Below are 24,123 nucleotides of genomic sequence, written 5' to 3'. Positions count from 1 at the left end.
TTCGCATTACTGTCGACAGTCGTCATGCGATGACTTCTGCTGTAATGTTTTTTTTAAAGACGATAGTCTTTCTTGGGGAACTTAAACGCTGAAAATTTGGTCTGTCTGTCTGTCTGTCTGTCTGTCACCCGATTCAGCCACCCGACCAAAGTTGAACCACTTGCTTACCGCCCACACTACTTAAACTGGTACGGCTGTTCATACTTGTGAACGCTATCGATCACAAAGTAAATATTACGCATATCTGAGGCGCAACATCACTAGGTAAGTATTAGGAGGTGTGTTCCTTTAATAGAAAATACATAGATACGTAACTCTAAAGACCCTAGTTTCTTAAGCTGCGCTGAAAATGCCATGCTATGCGCGCCGACGAACGACGTTCCCCGACTGCGCGCCGACGAGTGCCCTCTGCCATGGAGGAAGGAAACCCTCTGCACAAGCTCATGTTTCCCGATGTATACATATATATTGCCAGATGGTGTCCATGTCTCACGCAGCGCCTCCTCAATTTTATCAATGCCAGCCAGATGCGGCCGATTCAACATAAAGGAAGCGCTGTCTGAGGCAGGGCAAAACATAAATGGCCGCTTGATGAAGTAATGCGGTAAAATGAAATCTGTTCAAACAAACCTCCATTGCATTTATCATGCCAGGACGGAAATGGTACGAGAACAGCATCACGAGTGGCCGCGGATCAGACCAGCACTCATGTAGTACGGCCGGCAGAAGACTATCGTCTTTCGACGACATTTGCAGCGAAGCACGCAGATACGCGGCAATTTTTTTTTATTTAGCGTTTTCAAATGACCCGTACGGGCCCACTTCCTGGAGTATTACATAAGGGGTGGGGAACGGAAGGATAGGCCTGATATAAAGTAATAAATACATACAGACATATTCGCAGGCAAGGGATTAAATAAGAGGAAAGCAGGTGATAGATACACGGTAATCAACAGCGTATTACTGTCAAAGCAAATTATAAGGGGCAGACGCAAAAATACAAAATGCAAACAATATGTTCAGTTGAACCATAAAATTTGCTGAGGAATGGATCACGCACCTCAAAGGCATCGCTCAAAGCTCGTGAAATTTATTGGATTCAGTGACTATGTCGGACAATAAATTATTCCTATCAGTTATTGTTTGAGGTAAGAAAGATCGGATGAAATAGTGAGTGTGACACGTAAAGCGCTTAATCTTGAAGGAATGATTGCTTCGAGAAATATATGGTGAGAGGTCTTGGAAGAAGTAATCCTGAAGCAAGGCGTTGTAATAAAGCTTGTGAAACAGTGAGAGGCGAGTGACTTGTCGGCAGAGTGCCAGATCATCGAGCTCAGCGCTCCTTGTGGGGTCATTACGCTAGTATCTAATGAAAAATCAGAAAACATGAATTGAACATAATGGCTTTGCAGTAATTCGATGTCTTCGATAAAATAAACACAGTCAGGATTCGAAATCTCTGATGCATATTAGCCGTTTTGGCGGATTATGCTGGCATATGATAGTTTGTGCTGGGGAGATATTTTGAAATCGTCCACCCAGTGTACATGTCATTTTCGTATGCTGTTGAAGCACTGATTGACTGAAGGCGCCTGTCTCCTCCTGACGCGTACCCCAGCCCAGCCAATCAGAACTTCAGCAGCAGACAATATGGACATGTCCATTAGGTGGACACGTACAGAACACAGCACCCCCCCTCCCCCCAGCTGTGCGGGAGCATGCTTCATCTTCCGTTTCAGCAAGCCAAGTGAACGGTTTGCTGAAGATATGTGTTCAGACCGACTCTCCGTGTTCAATTTGAAGTCAAATCAGCATCTAGATATTCAAAAAATTAATTTTTGAGTTTTATGTGGCAAAACTAGAATATGATAATGAGGCAGGCCGTAGTGGAGGACTCCGGCTTGATTTTGACCACCGGAGGTTTTTTAACATGCGTACAGGAGCATTCCTGCACTTCACCCCTACCGAAATGTGGCCGCCGCGGCTGAGAACCTGGCGCTGAGCAGCCCAACGCCACAGCCACTGAGCTACCACGGCGGGCACCGAGATATTTATTATTGCGATAGCAATTATATGAACACTTCTACCGGATTTCTGCCGTCGCCGTCGTCGTCGCCGTCGCCGTGAGGTTCCCCATAGATAAAATCTTCGCCGCGCGCCGTATACCCGAGCGGAAGCGTGCGGGGACGCGCGCTATCACGGAGAGCGAACGCACTCAATCACCCACGCGCAAGCAAGGAAGCGGGAAGCCAGCGCCGCAGGGAGCGCGGGGGGGGGGGGGGGGGGGGCGCACTTTTGCGCTGCCAACAACCGCGCTCGTCGCTCGTCCGCACCATCTCTTATCTCTACACGGCTCTGACCTTTCTGCGCCATGCATTCGCCGCTCAGTTTCCGTTGAAGCGATAGACCGCACGTACCTTCGCCCGCTGCTGCGGCGTATATATGCGCTTGCTGCCAGCGTTTTGACAGTCGTTGTCTGCAGTCATTCAGTGTGATCTATTCATGTTTGTTTGTGCGCGCTCACACCACGCTTGTTCAATCAGTTAGTAATAGTCGGGCCACATTTTCCAACGCACGCTACACATGCAATGCTGCCCGGGTCGGCAGTGCAGCGTTACAGGTGTGTCCCTTCGCACGCGCTGCCCACGGGAAGCGCTTCTCATCAACACCACCGTCTCACACGCGCCTCCTCGTGGTCATCGAGTCTCTCTTCATGTCGGTCTACTTACGCCGCAGCACACCTGCTTACTTAATCAGCTCATGTTTACTACAATTCACATTGCTACCAAAGCCGCTCACCTTACTTCGTATGACATTGCTGTGTTGCTATCGGATTCATTGCTTCGCCCTTAGGGCGAAACTGTGACATTTTTTTTTCTTGTTCTTAATCGAGTAAGTAGTTATAATCATGCTAATACGACTAGTGAACTAGACAATTTTTGTCTTAGAAAGAGTAAGTGAGATAGCAGGGATTAATAGCGCAGTCAGCGTTGCGTGATATTTGACCATATATTACGCAGTCGTCTGCAAATAGAATTTTTGAAAAAGCACAGTTAGGTAAATCATTATTATTGATTAGAAAGAGCAGAGTTTCATGCACGCTAGGTACCACAGACGTGGTGTCCGCTAAAGATGAGCTGTAATTGTTGGCGTACGTATACTTCTTTCGAAAACAAAAGGGTGTTTAATCGACAGAACGATACTCGAGTCAATATTTAGTTGCAATATTGAGTTGCCTATTACTAGGACATACTTTCTTGCTGCTGTTCTAATTTGATTCTGCTCCAGACAAGTTCAATAATGCAGTTCCATTTTGATATCCCAATCTCAATCAGCTTCTATAGTCGGGTACAACTTTAGAAGACAGGAGGAGGCCCCGCCCAGTTGACCGAAGCGCGGCAGCCAATTCCTCCGCGACTAAAGAAATAGTCCCACTCAAAAAAATGCGACTGCTTCTAAAACACGTATTTGTCGGTATAAATAAGATTTGTGTATCTTGACGAGTGGTTTGGTAAAACTCTCATGATGGAAATGCTACCGCACTTGCCGGATCGCGAAAGAAAAATAACTCCGTGCCTTCTACAACGCTGTGCGTCGTCTGCTACAGAGCAAGATCGACGGCACCGGGCGTAGCAGTCGCTGGCTTAATTGCATAAGATTCATATATACTTTTTGTGTGTTTGCACAACCTTATTTTTTTAATGTGTTAGGCTTATTTTTAATTAATATTTTTTTTCTTTTTTTTCGCGGTTGCGAACCTGCGATCTCGTGAGTTCGCGAACGATCGTGCGCGGCATTCCGTGCCAGTTTTCAGTCATGGAGCCCAGCGAGGTGACATCGGAACGCGATCCTTTGTTGCCGAACGAGCCTTGTGTCGCCTCGATGACCACACCACCAAGGAGCCTCGGCAAGAACAAGAGCGGCCACATCCTGAACAGCGATTCACGCAACATGATCTTCCACTGCTACACGTTTTGGCGTAACAGGAAGCCTGAACGTAGCGTGGAGGATACAAGCAAGTTTGTCGCCGACATGCTTGGTGTAAGCGAAAGCACTGTGTTCAGGGTGAGGCAGGAAGTTAAAGCTTCGCATTTTTCGGGTAGCAAACTGACGACGCCCTCGCGAAAGCGCCCGCGCAATGCGGAGAAGAGGAGACGCAGCGCGAAGTTTGACAGCTTCACGTTGTGTGCGCTGAGGTCATGTGTGCACGATTTCTTTCGCCGCAACGAGATACCGACGGTCGAGAAGATAACTACCGAGTTCTGGGAGCGTATGGAACTCCCATAACTAAGGCGGTGTACTGTGCGTCGCCTGCTTGCCGAGATCGGCTTCAAGCACGAAAAGAGAAGCCGCAACTCGCTGCTTATCGACCGGGATGACATCACCGATTGGCGGAATCGCTACCTCCGTGACATGGAGCGCTACCGGGCGGAAGGCCGAAAGATCTTCTACCTGGACGAGACATGGGTGACGGCAGGACACACTCGGTCGATCGTGTGGACAGACACCGTGGTGCAGAAGCGCGGACGCCTGTTCGCTCGAGCAAATGGCCTGACGACGAGTCTAAAACAACCTTCTGGGAAAGGTCAGCGCCTGATCGTGACGCACATCGGCAGCGAGGATGGTTTCGTCGACGGCTGCTTGGATATATTCCGAGGCCAAAAGACAGGCGACTACCACGGGGAAATGGACGGCAATCGCTTTGAGGGCTGGTTCAATGACGTTCTGCAGAAGTTGCCAGCTGGTAGCGTCATTGTTTTAGACAATGCACGTTACCATAGCCGGCGAGAAGAGAAATTGCCGACGACAGCCTCGAAGAAGGAAAAGATACAGGAGTGGCTCACAAGCAAGAACATCACCTGCGGTGAAAGGATGATAAAGAAGCAGCTGCTTGAGCTGGTGGCATCTGTAAAGTCACGCTTTCTGAGCTACATCGTAGACAACACAGCTGTAAAGGCCGGTTGCATTGTACTCAGGCTCCCGCCGTACCACTGCGAATTTAATCCCATTGAGCTTGTGTGGGCCAAGGTCAAACATGGCATCGCTGCGGACAACAGAGACTTCAAGCTGTCCACGGTCGACGTCATCTTGAGGGAGAAAATCAAGCAGGTAACGGCGGAAGACTGGAGGAAGAGCTTTCAGCATGTGATGGACTTGGAGGCAAAGTTCAGACTTGCCACGTCTGGGAGTGAGCACATTCAACCCATCATCATCCAGCTGGGTGAAGATGACACTGAAGACAGCGACTCCGACTGCTAGCTGTCTGGCATTGAGCCACTCGACGAGGCATAAACGCTTCTTATTAACAAAAGAACAGCCCTTATTAGGGCTACCAAAATTTTGCCGGTGGGTTCGCAACAGCCAACCATCCATTCCGTGACCTCTGAAATAAATAAGCAGTTCCATTTATGGCATATTGCTTATAATAGAAGCTCAATTCTGATAAGCAACGTCCTGCACACATTGTGCTCGATTTAAGAAGTGGCATAGAAACACATTTAAATGCTGGCATATCTGAATTGAAACACTATTGTTAACCCTGATTATCGTTGGCGGGCTCAAAATGCTCATTCGGGCAGCCATTCATGTGGTTGCATTGTTTATTTTGTTATCTGGCTCACACAATTAATGCGATTAAGAGAACAAATATAAAACATCATTAGCTTAGAGAGGCCCAAAATGCTCATTCAGGCAGCCACCGTCGAGTTTGACGCGCCCTATAGTGAAATAGCAGTAGTCAGAGCACGCTTTATGGTTATGTTAGCAGTCTGCACTGGAAATCGGAGTCATTTCATAGCGAGTGGTGGTGAAATAGCAGCAGACAAACTAAAACTGACAGCCACTGTCAGCAGCTTGAATGCCAAAGCACATTCATGTGGTTGCATTCTTTATTTTGTTATCTGGCTCACACAAGTAATGCGATTAAGAGAACAAATATAAAACATCATTAGCTTAGAGAGGCCCAAAATGCTCATTCAGGCAGCCACCGTCGAGTTTGACGTGCCCCATAGTGAAATAGCATAAGTCAGAGCACGCTTTATGGTTATGTTAGCAGTCTGCACTGGAAATCGCAGTCATGCCATAGCGAGTGGTGGCGAAATAGCAGCAGACAACACCAAACTGCCACTGTCGGCAGCTTGAATGCCAAAGCACATTCATGTGGTTGCATTGTTTATTTTGTTATCTGGCTCACACAAGTAATGCGATTAAGAGAACAAATATAAAACATCATTAGCTTAGAGAGGTCTAAAATGCTCATTCAGGCAGCCACCGTCGAGTTTGACGCGCCCCATAGTGAAATAGCAGTAGTCAGAGCACGCTTTATGGTTATGTTAGCAGTCTGCACTGGAAATCGCAGTCATGCCATAGCGAGTGGTGGTGAAATAGCAGCAGACAACACGAAACTGACAGCCACTGTCAGCAGCTTGAATGCCAAAGCACATTCATGTGGTTGCATTCTTTATTTTGTTATCTGGCTCACACAAGTAATGCGATTAAGAGAACAAATATAAAACATCATTAGCTTAGAGAGGCCCAAACTGCTCATTCAGGCAACCACCGTCGAGTTTGACGTGCCCCATAGTGAAATAGTCTGAGCACGCTTTATGGCTCCGTTAGCAGCCTGCACTGAAAATTGAAGTGTTGTCATAGCCAATTTTCAATTTATTAATCTGACTCGAGCAAGTAATGCGAATGCAAGCACAATTATTAACGTGATTAACTTTGCTAGCATTTTTTGTCATATTTACGTACCGGAAAAAAGTTGAACGTGTTTTAGTGAGTCACTTTGTTCATTACAAGCCGTAGGCAAAGTGACGGACAGATTCAGACAGTGATATTGGGGAATAAATGGCGAAAGTTGCAAAAGCTCTCACAGCACTGCTTCGCTGGAATCCATTCACTAGAAAACTGCATTTGTAATGATGAAAGCGTCATGACAGGAAATGATACCCCACTGCACAATGTTATATATGTGTACCACTACATGTGATGGGCAGCAAAACCATCTGTTTATAAAGACTGAATGCAACAACATAGCAAGGTGCTGTTTCACAATATGGCACCTTTTCATGTGCACTTCTGGTAAGCTACCGTATGCACTGATGCATAAACACATTAACAGGGGAAAGAGACGAAGTAACTTTGCAAGCCACGTGATGCTTTTAACATTTTGTATCTGTCAATGTTTCTGTTGTCACAGCTGATCGAACTTTCTTTGGTGCAAGTTGATTAATCACGTTGCAGCAACAGCACAAGAAGCAAGGTCAGAATAGTAGGAGAAAACAAAGCAAGGTGGCAGACCGAGAGGCAAGGTAGACAAGAGAATAGCTTAATGACATCGAAGAGACCAGCCCTGCTATTCACAGGACTTGGTGCTTTGAATGAGACGAGTTAATGGAATTGTCGAAAGTCGTGGCTGCAGCATGCTTACAAGAACAAATGCAAAAATAAAAGGATAGAAATAGGAACAAATACATACACGCACGGAAGAACTCACATATTCACACACATGAACACAAACGCGAAAACTAAGATCTAAAATACAAAAAAGGGCAAAATAACAAATATACACAAACACACAAGAAAACACGCACACACATTTAACGCAGACACGAGTAGAACTATTAGGAGTCAGTTCACAAGCAGCTGTGCCTACTTTGTCGTACTTCCTTTTAATGTACATATTGGCTCTGTTGCCTTCACTGTCATGGGAATTTTTTAGTGGCGACATATCACGACAAATCGCAAAGCTGTGTTGTGGGAAAGCAAGTCGAGCGCTGATAGCACAACTTATGCGCGATTGTGTCACAGCAGGCTTTCTACAGCTGGCGCGTGCAGTGAGCGAAGAGTTCTAAGCCACACAGCGCCGCGAATTCATGCCAAGCTCCCTTGCAACGGCACCAGTGTATCAGTCATAATTTTAAATTAGCATTCAGGCTGACATTAAGGAAACAAACACTGCCTCCAAGCGCCTGACCGTTAACAATCCAATGACATTCACTCAAGCAGCGCGTGTTAGTCACTGATTGTTAGCATTGGTGGAAAGCAATCAATCGACGGTGCTACACAACACTCGAACGACGCCGCTAGACGCTCGGCTATCTTATCACACTGCTGCCAACGATCGGTCGTTTGCACGCTAAGCTGGCAGCAACGAATCTTGGCGTTGGAGGTTGCTTTCACAAATCTTTTCTGTTGAGAAACTGGTTGGTTCGTTTCATCCGCGCACGCTTTTCTCATTTATCCTGATAATGGTTTTGCTCCATCACTTCACCACTTCCGACGAGAAACGCAGGGGCACAGTACACAAACACACCCGCCGCTCACAGTAGGTACCAGACTTTGGCGAACTCTCCTCGTCGTAACTTCACTTAGGAGCAAAACAAAACACCACGGAACAAACACGTACGATGTTTGTTTGCAGCGGTATGCCGCCGCGGGATCCTGTTTCCACACGAAGCGCAGCGCAGCGCCACCGATGTTCGCTGCAATCTTTCTTCGCCGGCTCAAGGCTCAGAACAAACGCACGCGGCACAAATTGTGCATCGTAAGCTCACAATAATATTTCCGGCATGACAGACCACCACAAACAATTCGAATTCACTCTGACGAAGGGAGACGCACAGAGCTGACGCGACTCGGCCCAGTTCGAAGCGAGGGCGGCCATGTTAGGCATGTTCTCCGTCGGCGGGGACACCGGCTGTCGGGCTCATGACGTCACCTGAAGTGCGCGCCTATTGGTGCCGGCTCGTGTCCATCCGCCTTTGAGGGACAAATGCCGCTGTCTTCTAAAGTTGTATCCGACTATAAGTCGAAACAGTAAACATTCAAGGGGCACTTGGTCATCCTTATGTGGATGAATGCAAAAGCATTGCGACCACCAAAGGTCGAGGATTCGACTCCGACCAAAGGTCTTGGGTTCGAGTGCCTTCATTCATTATATCCTAACTGTGTCTTAATTAACTTCGCCTTAATTAACAGCAATGGTCGTGGGTTCGACTCCCACCAATGGTCGTGGGTTCGGGTGCCGTAATGAACTCTATCGTAATTAAACCTGCTTCAATTCGCGTCATCAACTGCCTCGACTGGCTCACTTGGACCTTTTGGACGTGGTCAGGCCAACGCCGGTATTTTCCGCCTCATGAGCCATCTAATGCTCTCGCATAAATACATAGCTTAAAGTTAGGGACGGCGTACTCTAGGCCAAACACAAAGACAAAATATAGAGCCTAGTGCCGCGCTGACAGGCACAAAAACATTGTCTGTTAAATAAAGCAGATACTGCCGTCCCGCGTCTTTCTCCAGTACCTCGCAAGATATTCTAGCAGAAAAAGCCGGAACACGCACGCAGGACTGAGACAGAAACACACACACACACGGCGCTAATTTTTGATAATAGTTTATTTTTCCTAACCGAGCCACCCTTACACCATCCGTCAATACGTGGATATGCATAAGAGCATGTGCAGAAAATCTAACTTTTTGTTCTGATGATTTGCTCATACAGACAAGCACGTGCACAAGATTACGAAAACACACAAGAAAAACTACTACTACCAACAATGATTATCCATAGTCATGTTTGACAGAGATACTGATGCTGTGCTGATACAGACAAGCTTTTTGTTTGACTGATGATTTGCTGATACAGACAAGCACGTGCACAAGCTTACAAAAACATACAAGAAAAACTATTTCTACCAACAATGGTTATCAATAGTCGTGTTTGATAAAGCTGCTGATAGTTTGCTGGCACAGAGAAGCATGCGCACAAGGCTGGAGAAACATACAAGAAAAACTACTGCTACTACAAACAATGGTTCCCAAGGGTCGACTTTTGCAGAACTACTTATGGTATCGTGATCCGGACGGGCACGCGCACAAAGTTAGAAAAACGTACGAAAACTACTAATGCCAACAATGGTTATCAAGAGTCGCGTTTCACACAGCTGCAGATAGTTTCGTGGCACAGACTACCCCAAAGGCCGCAGTCGGTTCAGCCTCGATTATCAAGCAGATCAGCTTGCACTTATTTTTTGCCCGCACTAACATTATCTTTGAAGAACAAAGAAGAACACAAGTATTTGTGTTTTTTGCAGTACATGGCAAGGAAACCATCTGGTGTACGTTTGTACACTTGTTTACTTTGTAAACACGGCAACAAAGTAGACAAATGCACTGTATGGTTTCAAACAAGAAAGCGAAATACTCCCATGTGGTTTCCTTGCCAATCACAACAAGTATTGCCAATAAATCCACAGTGACTTGGCGCCACTGAAAGATTATTTCGTGTCCTTTCTGGGGAACGTGCCGATCAAGCTGCTCGTTCAGCTCAGGAACAAGACAACCGCCTATCGATCCCGCTGTCTAGGACAGCTGCTGCAAGGATGCTCCGCCTACTTGCACGCCAATGCACTTCATCAGACTGGAATAAACCGCATTTTATGCACGCCCGATTATACACCTTGGATCCAACCTTAAGCCTTCCACTTCCAACAAGACTTCCCCGAAGAGATGCGACTCTTCTGTGTAGGCTATGGTTGGGCGTCGCGTTCACCAATGCCTACGCGTTCCGCATAGGGATGGCCGACAGTGCAGCATGTGACAATTGTGGAGACGCGGAAACGATTCGTCATGTTCTTTGTCAGTGCCCACAATACAGTGTTCAGAGACAAGCGCCCTCCGTCGGGCGGAACCAGTTGGATGAGCAGCCGTTATCCGAAGAAAGAATTCTGCCACATCGACGCGACTCAACATCGCATCAGAAGGCCGTGCAAGCGCTCCTGCGGTTCCTGAAGTCCACTGGCCTGTGTGAACATTTGTGATTGGAAGGCCACCTTGAACGCATCCTGTGTTTTTCTTTTCAGTTTTTTTTTGTCTTTTTTTTCGCTCTCTCTCTCTCTCTCTTTACACTCTCTCCAACCCCTTTATCCCCAACCCCAGTGCAGGGTAGCAAACCGGAAACTGACTTCTGGTTAACCTCCCTGCCTTTCCTCTCTCTCTCTCTCTCACAACAAGTAAAACAAGTTTTCCCCCATGCTTAGTTACACTCTCATTATGGGCAAAAATAGGTGCCAGCTGACGCGTTTGATAAACGAGGCTGAACTGAGGGCCGCCTTCGGCGCAGCCTGTATCACCAAACCATGAATCGCTATGTCAAACAAGGAGTTAGATTTTCTGAACGTGCCTCGAGCTCGACTCGTGGTAATCTTTGCTTCTACTAGTATTTTTTGTTGTCTTCACTGGCTTGGGCACGATGCTCTTGGTGACTGGTGCCAGTGTCGTTGATTTACGAAAAATTAGCCTACTGAACAACTTACTAGCAGCCCCAACATTTCGAGGCAGGCAAAAAGAGTTGATAACAGATATTGCTGTAAGAAGATGGATGTTGTCGACCTCAAAGTGCACTACAAAGCAGGGTATCGAACCAAAACTGATCCGAAAACCAGAAAAAGCGTTACCTTTGTTCTAGCCGGAACTCAACCGGAGCATACGATGTTGTTTCACTCCGGAGCGATACTGAAAGGGAAAAAATAATGGGCTTTCGGTTCATGTTGGTCACCCTTTGGGGAGCTTTTCACCCATGCATTTCTTGCACTTGTGGCTACACCATGATACCTCACTTGTAAATACACACCATCTTCCTGCGATGTTATAAGTAGCAGCACCGTTAGTACGGTGTTCAGCGTATTGCGCCAGGGGGCAGACTAGGCGTTGCGCTAACGCTACAATATGTGCAACGCACCCGACACGCGGACTCACCAGAGTGTGATGCGTGCAAAATACCTGAGACATTGGAGTACGCATACTTGTTGCTTGTCCCGAGTATGACTGTGAAGGGCAGGAAATGATCTTTTCGTTAGTGCCAATTAACAAGAGACCATTCAAATAAAACGTTTACTGGGCCGTCGACCGGACATATCAATCAAGCGAGCCATCAAGGCTCTCTTAGACTAATTAGTTAACACAGGCCTCGATTCAAGGCTGCGAACAGGCCCTTCAAAGACGAACATGTACATAATCGCAGCGTACTGCATGTCCTCAAGATTACTCCTCATTCCCCTACTTTTCTCAGCTTCCCTTTCCCCTGAGCAGACTAGCATGCTGGGGGACTCTGGGTTTCCTCAATAAGTTCTCCTCTCTCTCTCAATAAGCATCGCTTCACATATATTCCAGCATTTGTGTTGGGTCAACATAATTACTTTGTAACTACGGGTGGGATGAAGAACAAACAGACGCAAACTTTCAGCGCAGCTGAGCAGCAGCGTTGACTTCTTGTACAAAATAAATTTGTGCTGTTTTCCTGTAATTATTCGTCGGTTATGCCAATGAACTTGAACTGGTTCGAACCTGTTTCAATTGTTATTTTTTCGCTCCAGAGTAGAAACGTAACAGAACCGTTTTCAGTGAACTGAAGCGAAAAGCAGAACGAAAAAGTATCGGCTGGATACTCTGCTACAAAAACATGCAATTACGCCCGGGCATGCCAGCTGAGTGGGGCAAAACTATGCACTATGTGCGACACCTATTATTCATAACTTAGCTTATGAAAAAAAGATTAATATCTGTCATCACTCACAGTACCAGCAATTTAGCACATTTTGCTGTAGCTTTAAGTAGATCGCTGCCATGGAGTGGGTCAGCTTTTTGTTCTTTGAATCTTGCACGTACCCATTTCAGCGGGCACCCTTCCCAATTGATAATACAAGCTGTTCAATAGCGGCGCATGCGGCGGTATTTAAACCGTTTATCGGTTGGAGGATACCTATAGCAGCTACAGGTTCGCATTTCTAGTGCAATATTATAAGTTTGGCACGTCGGGGCGCTCTTTTGAATATTAGAATACGGCCGTAAAGCAGCAACTACCAAGGAAACACTCTGACGCAACATATTAAACAAAACATAGACTTTGTTGTGCTACAAGAATACAGAGCCATGCCTCCTCGCCTTAAATATGACGGCATTTCAAGTATAAATCACAAGCGATTTCTAGGAAGCGCATAGTCATGTATGCCTGCCTATTAAAATATCACTAACCACCAGCTATGTGCGATCTCTTGGCCAGCCTGTATCCATAGAACACCGGTTCAAAATTCAAACGCATGCTTATCACGTCTATTTCTCGCAAGGACAGCAGGTACTTTATGATATGACCAGGTATGAGGGCCGCAGGACGCTCAAAGATCGGTCCGTTAGCGGGATGGTAGTGTTGTTCGCAGCTATTTATTTCATGCACACGATCAAGAAATTAAAGATAAAAGCCACAGAGCATGCGTCAGGTCATCTTCTAGTTCGGCCCGAGCTGCAGCGTGATTAACTTGAACGGCTGCCAAATGGCAGAGGTTTGCGTAAGGTGTGAAAGATGCTCCGTGAAAGAGACCCATTAGTTATTCTTCTGAGCAGTGCGTGCTTTTCCGGACAGGCCAGCAACAAAATATCAAATTGCCGCTCTGCAGACCAGTAAAAAAATAAAAGCAAGGATGTGTGTTTGAATGCATATTTATGCAATCAGTGATGAAATGGCACCTATAGCAGGAAGCATTGCTGAAGCTGCGCAACGTTTTCATGAAGTGCAATCACGCTGTTCTGGTTTGCAAGAGCTTGGGCAATGCAAGAGCATTGGGCAATGAATAGCAGCTGCTGCAAAGCAACACTGCGAATGGCTTAATGGGTAAATGAGAGTGGCCTTTTCCATTTTCTACAGCCGAATTAACAAGCACCTAGCTGTTAATCCGCGCTCGAGTCACCTAATGATTTCTTGTGTGCCCCCCGCACGGATCGAACCGTTTCTTTCCCGTATATTTCCTGGCTACCATGCTCTTGCATAAAATTCTCGCTCCGCGTTCACGGTCATCTTCTCGTCGACATCGCAATAGCTGCACTATACCTAAGTTATTTTCCTTATGCAACACGTACAATATAGTTCTCTGTGAAGCGGGAATAAGAAGAGATCATTTCATCATTTAAAGCAATAATGTTACCGCCACTCCCGCACCTATTGCTCGCCGCGGCCCTACTTTAAGAGAGCTAGTCCAAATTGTTACGCTTCATCACAGAAGCGTAAGCATTCACATTTACCGTACACTAGGTTGCCTTTCTAATGCTGCGCTATGAAAAGTTCGACTGTGTTACAATTTTGCGCGCCTATTATTCATCAATCGGAAATTTGTACTAATATAGTGGTCATGAATTCGTAATTACATCAATAGATGTCTGAGTCCTGTACAATAACGAAGATAATAACGAAGAATAACGTTACACCCTTCGGTGTAACGTCGACGTCAGACCGAAGTATGCCTGTTTGTAACTCTATTATGAATGCAGCTCACGACCTTCGCATTGCAGTTTATTTGGCTAGAGCTGATATTCATTAGCCTCGCAAGGCATAACATACTGAAAAAGACAAATACATAGCATCCAAGCACGTGGTTACTTGTTATCTACGATCGATTTTCGCGTTTTATTCGCCTATGCGTCCGTGGGCTGACTTTGCCGAGGAAAAAATGCGGTTCCGCACTGGAGGGCGTGGTTGAACCGGCGGGAATGAAATAATTCTTCAAGCGATCTTCCTTTCTTTTTACTTTAAATATTTCCCCTCTGCAGTCAGCGTGGAGTTTAGATCCATCAAACGCACGCTGAGAACCGAGGCGTGATGGCGTAGTTTCGGCCGCCTTCCGCATCATTCTCACTTTTACGCGTCGCACGCAACAATGGCAGGAGGCGATGTGTCGCGCCGAGCCGCCGCGCGGAAACGCTTCTCTCCGAGGTTTGTACGGGGGTGTGCGCGTTCCGCAGTGTAGATCATCCCGCATATCCTCGTCCCGTTTCGTGTTTTGTTTGCACGGCTCCTCTGCCGCCTGCACCGCCGAGGGTTGCGTGAATGCGTGGCGTAGGAAGAGAGCCACGCCGGTTGTTCCGCCCTCGTCGCCTCGCAACTTGACGGAGGAGCAGCGGGTCGCTCTCGGGCGCTCTGCGAGATGATTCAAGGGCGAGGCCCGAAACCGAGGAGGTGGGGGCGGCGTCGCGCGCTTTTTTGCCACCGACGCTTTCTGGCCGCGACGCCTCGGGGAGGCGTCTTCGAGTAGACCGGTCGGTCCGGGCGCGCACTTTCGCCCGGAACACGGCGGCGTAGCTAGCGGGTCGACACAGATTCTCGTCCTACTTGGCGCTCCTGCTGGCTTTTCACCTTACATAACTGGATTTTCCCGTAGGGCGAAGGGGGAAACCTGTTTCTCTGCACTCAAATAGAAAGCGTCTCCCAGCCGAGGAAGCAACCCCTCTCGTTCGATCGGAGAACGCTGCCGGCGCTGAGAAAGCATCGTGCCGTACGCCGCGGCCGCTTCTCCGTCTATGGCCACCGCCGCGGCGAAGGGTTGTTGCCTGGGAACAGGTTCCTCGGGGAGCCGCACTTGCGTGCAGCGCTCGGCGGGCGGGGGCCGCCGGTTCGTCCCCTTGCACGGTGGGACACTGTAACGGCGTACTTGGCCTTTCCCACCATTGCCAGTCTAATCTGGTACGCCGGGGCACTTCCGAGGCGGAATTGTTTGGCACCGAGCAACAAACGGAGAATATGCAAACGGCGTTGCCGAGTTCGCCTTCGCGCGATAAGTTGCGCAATGCGCTTCGGGGGTCGAATTGACAAAGCTTTTCGTTTGTAAGTGATGCTTGCCATTGGCCATCGCTAATAGCATGTACAGCTTCACGAATGGCTGGAATTAGCTCTTAAGAACAATTCTAGCGTAAGACATTTTTTTTTACGTTTGGCCAAGCACTCCATGGTTCCCTGTGCTTTCTGGTGCATGATGAATTGCTAATTTACATTTTTACACGCCCTTAACTGTAGATTTATTAGTTCATCCTTTGTTATTTCCTTTCTCCAATATATTCTCATTGAAGCTACCTCTTTTTGCATTCTGCCGTATATAAAGGGTGATCATTTAAATTTTTTCCGGAATCTTTAAATGCCCTCTGTTGCAGATAACATAATTACAGTTCTTGAGATGAATTATTCATACAGAGGGACATTACTGGCACGAGAAATCAAAACACATATTCTAATAATTAAAAAATTAATAAATAACTTCTCAGTTAATTACTTTACTCACATATTGCAATTTACGAATCACAGCCAGCCGTTGAGCCTCAAAATCGTATCCACTAGAAATGAACTTCCAGGATGGCACACGTTTCGCGATAAAGTTTCCCAAAGTGCAGGATAAAATACATGGGCGTTCAAGTTACTTTTGTGCTTCAATGCATAAGAACACTTTGGTAAAAAAATAAGTGGAGCAACGTGCATCTTTACGGCGAGTTTGATGGTGCATTTCTCCAAGGTTGTGTCATTCTGAAAGTAATTCCAAGTGAATACGCCTTGCACTACACATGCTACAATTCGTAAATTGCAATATGTAAGTGAAGTGTTTAATAAGTTAAATAGTATTTTTTATTTAATTGAATTTCTGTTTTGATTTCTCGTGCATGTTATGCCCATCTGCCTGTATAATCCAGCTCAAGGATTAGAATTATGTCATCTGCAACAGACAGCTTTTAAAAATTCCAGATAACTCAAGAATTATCAACCCGTATAGATTATCTGCAGTTGTGGTAACTTGAGCGGCGCGGACACATTATGTCAACCATTTATTTACGCTTCTCTTCGCCGCTCTTAGACCAAACTGAACACCTCAAGCCATTGAAGCACCAAGAAATCACAATCATCATGTCAAGGTGCTGTTTCAATAAATAAAGAATAAATTGCACAGTTTGAGCGTCTTTTTCGTTGCCTTTGCCATTCGTGCGTACTTCAAAACGTGCTTACCAATGAGCTCTCGTTCAGAGAGGTCACTGGTAAGCAATCTCGTTCGGAGTTGTCAGAGAGGCAGTCTCACAAGGCCGCACAGCACATGCCGCCTGACTCACTTTGTAAGCTGGGGAAGATTTTCAGCCCGTGAAGAAGCATAGCGCGATGAGCGCTACATCGCGCTATGTGAAAGCGACGCGGGTTTTTCCAAGGTCTACAGGCCTTAACGAAACATTGTGAACAATTTTATTGTTCAAGTGCGCGTCTGTGGGTGTATGTGTGGTTCTTGTGTTCGTGTGATCGCCATGTATATCATATTTATCAATCATCACCTGCAGTAGCATGCCAGGTGATCCAGCCAATCTCACATCTACAACTTTCTGTTGAGGAGATTGAATTCTGGGGTTTCACGTACCACAACCACGATCTCATTGTGTGGCATGCAGTAGTGGGGGACTCCGGAATAATTTTGAACACCTAGAGTTCTTTAACGTGCACCTAAATCATGAGCGTTCTTGAAATTCGACGCTATCGAAATGCGGCCTGCATGGCCAGGATCGAACCAGCGATCTCGAGCTCAGCAGCGCCAGCCGTCGGACTACTGAGGGGGATCAGCTTCGTTGAAGTCAACATCTTTCTCTAGCCCGTTCAAACGCACTGGCCTGCCCAACACAGCGACTTTTGTAGATTTATATGCTGTCAAGTCTTCACCAGCGCGTCTCTTTGCACGTTCGGTTTAGACCGCGCTGCGCTCAACTGAGTGTCCCGCCGATGCAGGCGGGCCGACCTTCAGTCTGCGCGCACTTAGCCTTCCATAAGCTCGTCTGCGTGGCCCGAGATCTCGGCCGGTGTAACGGTCTGGACGTTGTCCGGGCGTCGGCCGCTCGGCTGGTTCCAGCCGGCACACCGGAGCCTCTTGAAACCGGAACGCATCGGAATGATCCTAATGTGTTCGCTCCATTGTTTCAGCGTTTCGTTCTCGCTAATCTCGTTGCCCTTCTTTCCTCTCCTCACTTACGTCTCCGCGCACTGTTAGGCCCGCTCTACTCAGTTTCTCGCGTGCGGGTTCTGACTAGCACGACGCATTGGAGCCGGTTGCAGTACGAGAAGCAATGTGCACGAATAATAATACGGGAGTACTTTTGTAGCACTTCTACGAGATAAGTCACACTATCATTATCCCTCTTTCGTCGTAATAAAAGCAATTATTTCTGACATCGAACAGACATGGTGCAATCGCGCATTGATGAATTACAATTGCGTCTAAATCTCACAATCAGTAAATATGCAATGCGTTGTTGCCGGAACTTGCACCCTACTCGTATTGGCGCTAGTTTCAAAGCAGAATGTATTCAAGACATTTTTACGAGCTTGACACCTCGAATAGACTACTTAACTACTAGACTCGCGAATGAGCCATTCACATGAGCGAGTCATCGGTTTTGTTTAAATCACGGCTAGCTCTGCAGGAATAGTGCAATCGTAACTAAAAAATGGAGAGATGTGCCGAGAAATTGAATCGTCTAACCGTACTTTCTTCCACTGGCGCTATTTTTGTTGTTGTTCTCCGTACTGCTCTATGATTTCACGGAACGCCAGCGAAACATGCCCAGTTCGAAATCCCGTTATGCCCCCGGATTCACTAGGTTGCAGCTTCAGAAAGGGGAAGCTCAATGACAGAGAAAACCACAACCAAATGGTAACGTCACAAGCACCCTAAGGAATGATTACTCATCCGGTGACCCTCGGAATTTAGCACCTTAACAAATGACCAAAACTATATAAAGCCGCTTTGAGACGGCGCCAGCAGGGTATCTCAAACCAAACGAGCAGAGCGCGGCTCGAAGTCCGGTCATTTCACTCGTTTATACCGAGGAGGAAATAATTTCACAAGTCGCAAAAAAGAAATCCCTACGCACACGCGCACGCACGCTCGCAAATTTAGGGGACCCGGTCCGGGCGGGTGGAGGGGCCGCGCATCACCACCACCTCGTCGTCGGCGGCGGCAGTACCGCGAGAAAGCGCGCTTCTCAAACCGCCGGCGAAGCGCTTTCGCCGCCGTACCGGCGAGGACGTTGCCTCTCGGCTGGCTGACGTGGGAGCCCGCGCGGCCAATGGCGGCTGCCCCAGAAACGCGCTGGGAAAGGGGGGCCTGTGTGCCAAGTAGGACCTATATAAGCTTGGGCAGCTCTCGGGGCCGGGCTTCTGCACTGCCGGCACCATGGGGACACACACGGTGCGGTTCATCGGCGCCTTCCTCCTCGCCCTCGTCGCTACACACGGTAGGCAACAACCCCCCCCAGTCCCCCAAACCCGTGGTTCGAGGTTCGAGCCCTGCGATCACATCCGCTGCCAATGAACTGCAATCGGTCATCTACCTACCGGTCCGATGAAGGCAAAGCCGCCCTTCAGCACGTGCGCAACGTGCTCCACCCCGGGCCTGGGGTCGCCCTTGGTCCCTGCGCAGAGACGACCCGAGCCTGAGCTTCGGGCCTGACGTGCCGGGGGCTTTGCCTTCATCTAAGACCATGTGGACGTCGAACCGCGTTCATCGTCGCCGTTTTTCACTGGTGTTAAGCTGACCAGCTGGTCCGGTGGTTCACTCCCAGCCTAAGCCTTGTGGATGTACCTTTGAAAGGGGGATAACGTCCCAGCTTGAGCAGGGAGCAGCGATCTGTTTGGCCTAAGTCAGCCTAACGCCGAGTTCAGGCCAATCAACCAATGCTGCCCTTATGCACCGCGTGTCCACCAGTGTCGAGATAAGTAGCGTGAGCTAATACCTACGTGATCGCCGTGTTACAGTTATATATGAAATTAAGATTGAGTACGTCGAGATATCAAAGCGGTGACTCGTTGCCACAACGCTGAGACCTTAAGGCCGATTGCGTCTTCCGTGTTACCACTTACGAACGCCAATTTCCGGGCATCCGTCTCTTACGCCAGCCGCCGACTTGTTCCTTGAGCTGCCCTCGACGCGATTGTTGAAGACAGCACGCTATAAAGAAATAGTTTGAGCCCACGTATGGGTGAAAACGACTTATGTAATCTCGTATCGGGAAATAATAACAAAACTTTGCGATCTTCGGTAGGAACAGCTGCTTCCGTTGAAATGGTGGTAGAAAATAAGTGCGCTCAATGCGCGCTTGTGTCACGCGTAAAGTGAAGTCCTGGTGGTGAGTTCGGGCAGTGGTATAAGTTGCGTGCCATGCTACATTAGATCTGTAACATTGTCCCTCGAAGTGCGATCAACAACCGTGTCCGTCGCTCCTCCCATCAGGTGCCTGGGCCACCTCCATAGTGAAACGACAGATCTCCACGGACATCGAGAATGACGCCGAGCTCTGCAAGGGCCGCTCCCCCTCGGAATACTTCCGTCTGACTGCGGACGAAGACTGCCGTGACGTCGTTCGGTGTTCCGTGCAGGGTCTGCTGGCCCTGCGGTGTCCATCTGGCCTCGCCTTCGACATTGAGAAACAAACGTGCGACTGGAAAGCCAACGTCAAGAACTGCGAACAGCTCGAGAGTAAGTTTTCTTGCCCTTTTCCTTGACCTTTATCCGTGCGAGGAACAGCTGTAATAACAATACGCATCTGCTTTGTGTGTCATTTCCGGGCCTGTGTCAAGGTGCAGACCATAGCTTCTTGCCCGGATTTTCTAAAAATGTTCTTTAAAAATAAAATAAACGAATTGATTTTAACCTGCAGTTCTCATTCAGAACAACCAGTGCCTGATCTAGCAGGTCCAGCGTAGCTTGTGTGACACTCCGCAATGTAAAAATGTGTATGTGTGCTTCGCAATTCTCCGCCGGCTCCTTCTTTTCTGTATGGAGAGTCACTCGTGAGCGCTTGAACGGACTTTTCTTCAAGATGTCACCATTCAGAAGCTGATATGCACAATATCCAATTGTAATCGGGCTCATTTTGACAAGTAGCCCTAAGCACTGAAAAAAAGTATTTGTGCTCATATGCCATTTATCTCATGAGAAAGACATATTGAAAACATTTCGTTAGGTTTTTTTTTTCTGCTCTGCCGTCGTTCAGACACTGCAAGCGCGAAGTTCATTTGATGGTGTCTCCGCCATGTAAAAATCAAAACAGTTTTCACTAGTTTACACAGAAATCGTTATTTAAAGAGAAACTCGATACTAACGGTTGACCAAACAATAAATCATTGCGCTTTACCCAAACAAAACATCTTTCAGTTAACAGCAAGCAATGCGCGATAGCTCCGCAAGAAGCGTGGTGTCACACATAGCGACCTTCCTCGTGAAAGAGCACCTCGCAAGCGCACTACAATCAAACATCACCTCAAATATAACCTCCGAAGTTTATGTGGATTATTCGTGTTGACATTAGCCTATCACAACGAATTTTCTCCTCAGTGTTTTTCTTCACCTAGCGCTGACCAGGCACAGACAAGCCGGTATCTAAGAGTATATATAAGATTCTCTCAAGATATGCTATTGAGTTGTTCTTTGTGTGCATAGAACTTATTCTGTTTAGACTTGCCATGTAGCATCTCTTTGCTGACGCCCTCTGTAGCCATTGCATGCTATAAAGTTTTTGAGTAGAGTACGTGCACCCTCAACGTCTCCTGTCTCACCCCCGTGCAGAGCCGCGGCTAGTCGCCCCTCTCTTGGCGACAGACGAGCCTATCTGTGAAACCGGCAAGCTGGCCTGCGGAAATGGCGACTGTATCGCCAAAGAGATGTTCTGTAACGGCAACCCCGACTGCAGTGATGGATCGGACGAGAACGCCTGCACCGTCGACAAGGACCCGAACCGGGCCCCTCCCTGCGACCAGAACCAATGCGTGCTGCCCGACTGTTTCTGCTCGGCTGACGGCACTCAGATACCGGGCCGCCTGGAGCCAAATGTGGTGCCGCAAATGATCACCATCACCTTCGACGACGCCATCAACAACAACAACATCGACATCTACGAGAAGATCTTCAAGGAGGGCCGCAACAACCCGAACGGCTGCCAAATCAAGGCCACCTTCTTCGTCTCCCACAAGTACACCAACTACTCCGCTGTGCAGGAGCTCCACCGTCGGGGACACGAAATGGCGGCGCATTCAATCACGTGAGAAAGCCGTTCTTGCATGCCTTCCTGTCTGCCCACTTCCTCTAGCCTCGATCTCTGGAATCTGGAGGCTTAAAGAACGCTGGGGCAATTTAGAATCGGCGCGGCGCCCCAGCGAGGTCGCATAGACGGTTTATGAGGGACGCGCTCAGAGGGTCAGTGCTGCAGAAACAGCTCAGGCGAAAAGAGAGTTGATATCTCTAAACGCCGCTTTCTGTTTCTAATGGGGGTGAAAGTGGCTTCTTCGTAACACCGCTTTCGTTTTCGCGTATTCTTTCGCTTACTCTCGCCCCAGATTGCGTTTGACACGCAATTCTTTATTGCGCAAAAGAAAAGAAGTCGCCGTAGCAGCCACAAATGCGGTCGTGCAGTTACAAAGCCAGAGAACTGGCGGTCCTTCCTTTCAGCCTCCTATCTCTTTATCGCATGCGCCGCGTGGTTCTGGTCGGCCGCTGTCCTTGTTGGGCCTGTTACAAACTTGTTTCGCGCCGACAGGTGCGTGACCGCTTTGCTGATGGCGCTTTGCTTCTCTCTTGCTCCCCCCGCGCGCACAGGCACAAGCATGAGGAGAAGTACTGGTCCGAGGCCAACACCGAGACCTGGGCCAAGGAAATGGCTGGGGTGCGACTCATCATGGAACGCTTCGCCAACATCACTGACAATTCGATCGTGGGAGTGCGCGCCCCCTACCTCAGGGTTGGCGGCAACAGCCAGTTCTTCATGATGGAAGAGCAGGCTTTCCTCTACGACTCTACCATCGCTGCCCCGCTGAGCAACCCTCCGCTGTGGCCTTACACCCTCTACTTCCGCATGCCCCACAAGTGCCACGGTAACGGCCAGAACTGCCCGAGCCGATCCCATGCCGTCTGGGAGATGGTCATGAACGAGCTCGACCGGAGAGATGACCCGACATTCGACGAAGAGCTGGCTGGCTGCGCCATGGTGGACTCATGCAGCAACATTATCTCGGGTGAGCAGTTCTACAACTTCCTCAACCACAACCTGGACAGACACTACAAGACCAACCGTGCGCCCCTCGGACTCTACTTCCACGCCGGCTGGCTCAAGCTGAACCCCGAGTACTTGGATGCTTTCATCCAGTGGATCGACGAGACTCTTGACAAGAATGACGTGTTCTTCGTGACCATGACTCAGGTGCTGCAATGGATGCAGCAGCCCACCGAGCTCTCGGCCATCAGGGACTTCGCGCCCTGGAAGGAGAAGTGTGACGTCAAGGGCCAGGCTTACTGCAGCCTGCCCAACGCTTGCCCATTGACCACCAGGGAACTGCCCGGTGAGACCATCCGTCTGCACACGTGCGTCGAGTGTCCGCAGAACTACCCGTGGCTCGAGGACCCGACGGGAGACTACTTCGCCTTCCGCAAGTAGAAACCGTTGTGATCGTCGTCGCCTTCCGTGCCCGCGGGGCAGGCGGCGGCGGCATCTTCTTCGGGACCGGTCTGGCCTCGCCGCCTGGACCGGTGCCCAAGGACGTCGGCGGCCACGTGGGCCCCGATCGGCCGGCCGCAGGTGCCGTTACGCCGTCTCCTCTCGGACTGTCTCTGCTCACTCACCGCCGCCAGCTGGACTGCTTGCCGCAAAGTGTCCCGTTGCTTGCGCGCTCCGGCCGGCAGAAAAAGGGCGCGCCCCCTCACCGAGCGCGACAAGTGTGTGATTCCGAATAAAAAACGCCCCTCCCTCGTCGTCGCCTCCAGTCACGCAGAACTGATTTCAGTGCGCCGCGCCAGAAGTGTGTCCGGCCCCACGCGACCTCGTGGTTGCTGCTGCGCTCCGAGAGACCGCCGCTTTGACGCGGCGCCTTCCTACTTTCTGGTCTCGAACGCCTGAAAAGCATGCTTGGGTCGGCGTCAATAAAGAAGTGATTCTCCTGTTCGTTCCTACTTTTCCTCTGCTGCGTGAAGCCCACCCCAACCTCTCAGAGGCCTCAACCCTTCTTGGGCCGAACGTGCCGGTTTAACTTTAGTAAGTCCCGACGCGTTCATATCCGTCTTTGACACCTTGAGTGCTAGTCCGTTCGCTCCATATGGAATTTGACATTATTCACCCAATAACCAAATAAAATTTCAAATTCCTTTTTATGTACAAACACGCATTTTCTTTCTCCTCCGTGTGATTCAGTGCAGGCTCGAGGTGATTCACCTCGATCTTATTTGAGATAACAGTACATATTCGAAACGCTACATTGAATCTGTATCCAACGTCTAGGGCGAAGATCCA

The 24,123-nt window shown here is 48.6% G+C and overlaps 1 protein-coding gene across 1 annotated transcript; it reads left to right on the top strand.

Moving 5' to 3' along the window:
* The first annotated feature begins 18,992 nt into the window (after positions 1-18,992).
* Positions 18,993-23,778, top strand: LOC119450849 (chitin deacetylase 1). The gene is made up of 4 exons (XM_037714345.2): positions 18,993-19,083; positions 20,079-20,324; positions 21,414-21,885; positions 22,440-23,778. The coding sequence occupies exons 1-4, from the start codon at positions 19,023-19,025 to the stop codon at positions 23,272-23,274; spliced, it is 1,614 nt and encodes a 537-aa protein (XP_037570273.1). The 5' UTR covers positions 18,993-19,022; the 3' UTR covers positions 23,275-23,778.
* The last annotated feature ends 345 nt before the right edge of the window (positions 23,779-24,123 follow it).

This window comes from Dermacentor silvarum, chromosome 4, assembly GCF_013339745.2.
Source record: "Dermacentor silvarum isolate Dsil-2018 chromosome 4, BIME_Dsil_1.4, whole genome shotgun sequence".
Taxonomy (NCBI): domain Eukaryota; kingdom Metazoa; phylum Arthropoda; class Arachnida; order Ixodida; family Ixodidae; genus Dermacentor; species Dermacentor silvarum.
This window is presented reverse-complemented; position numbering and strand designations above follow the sequence as displayed.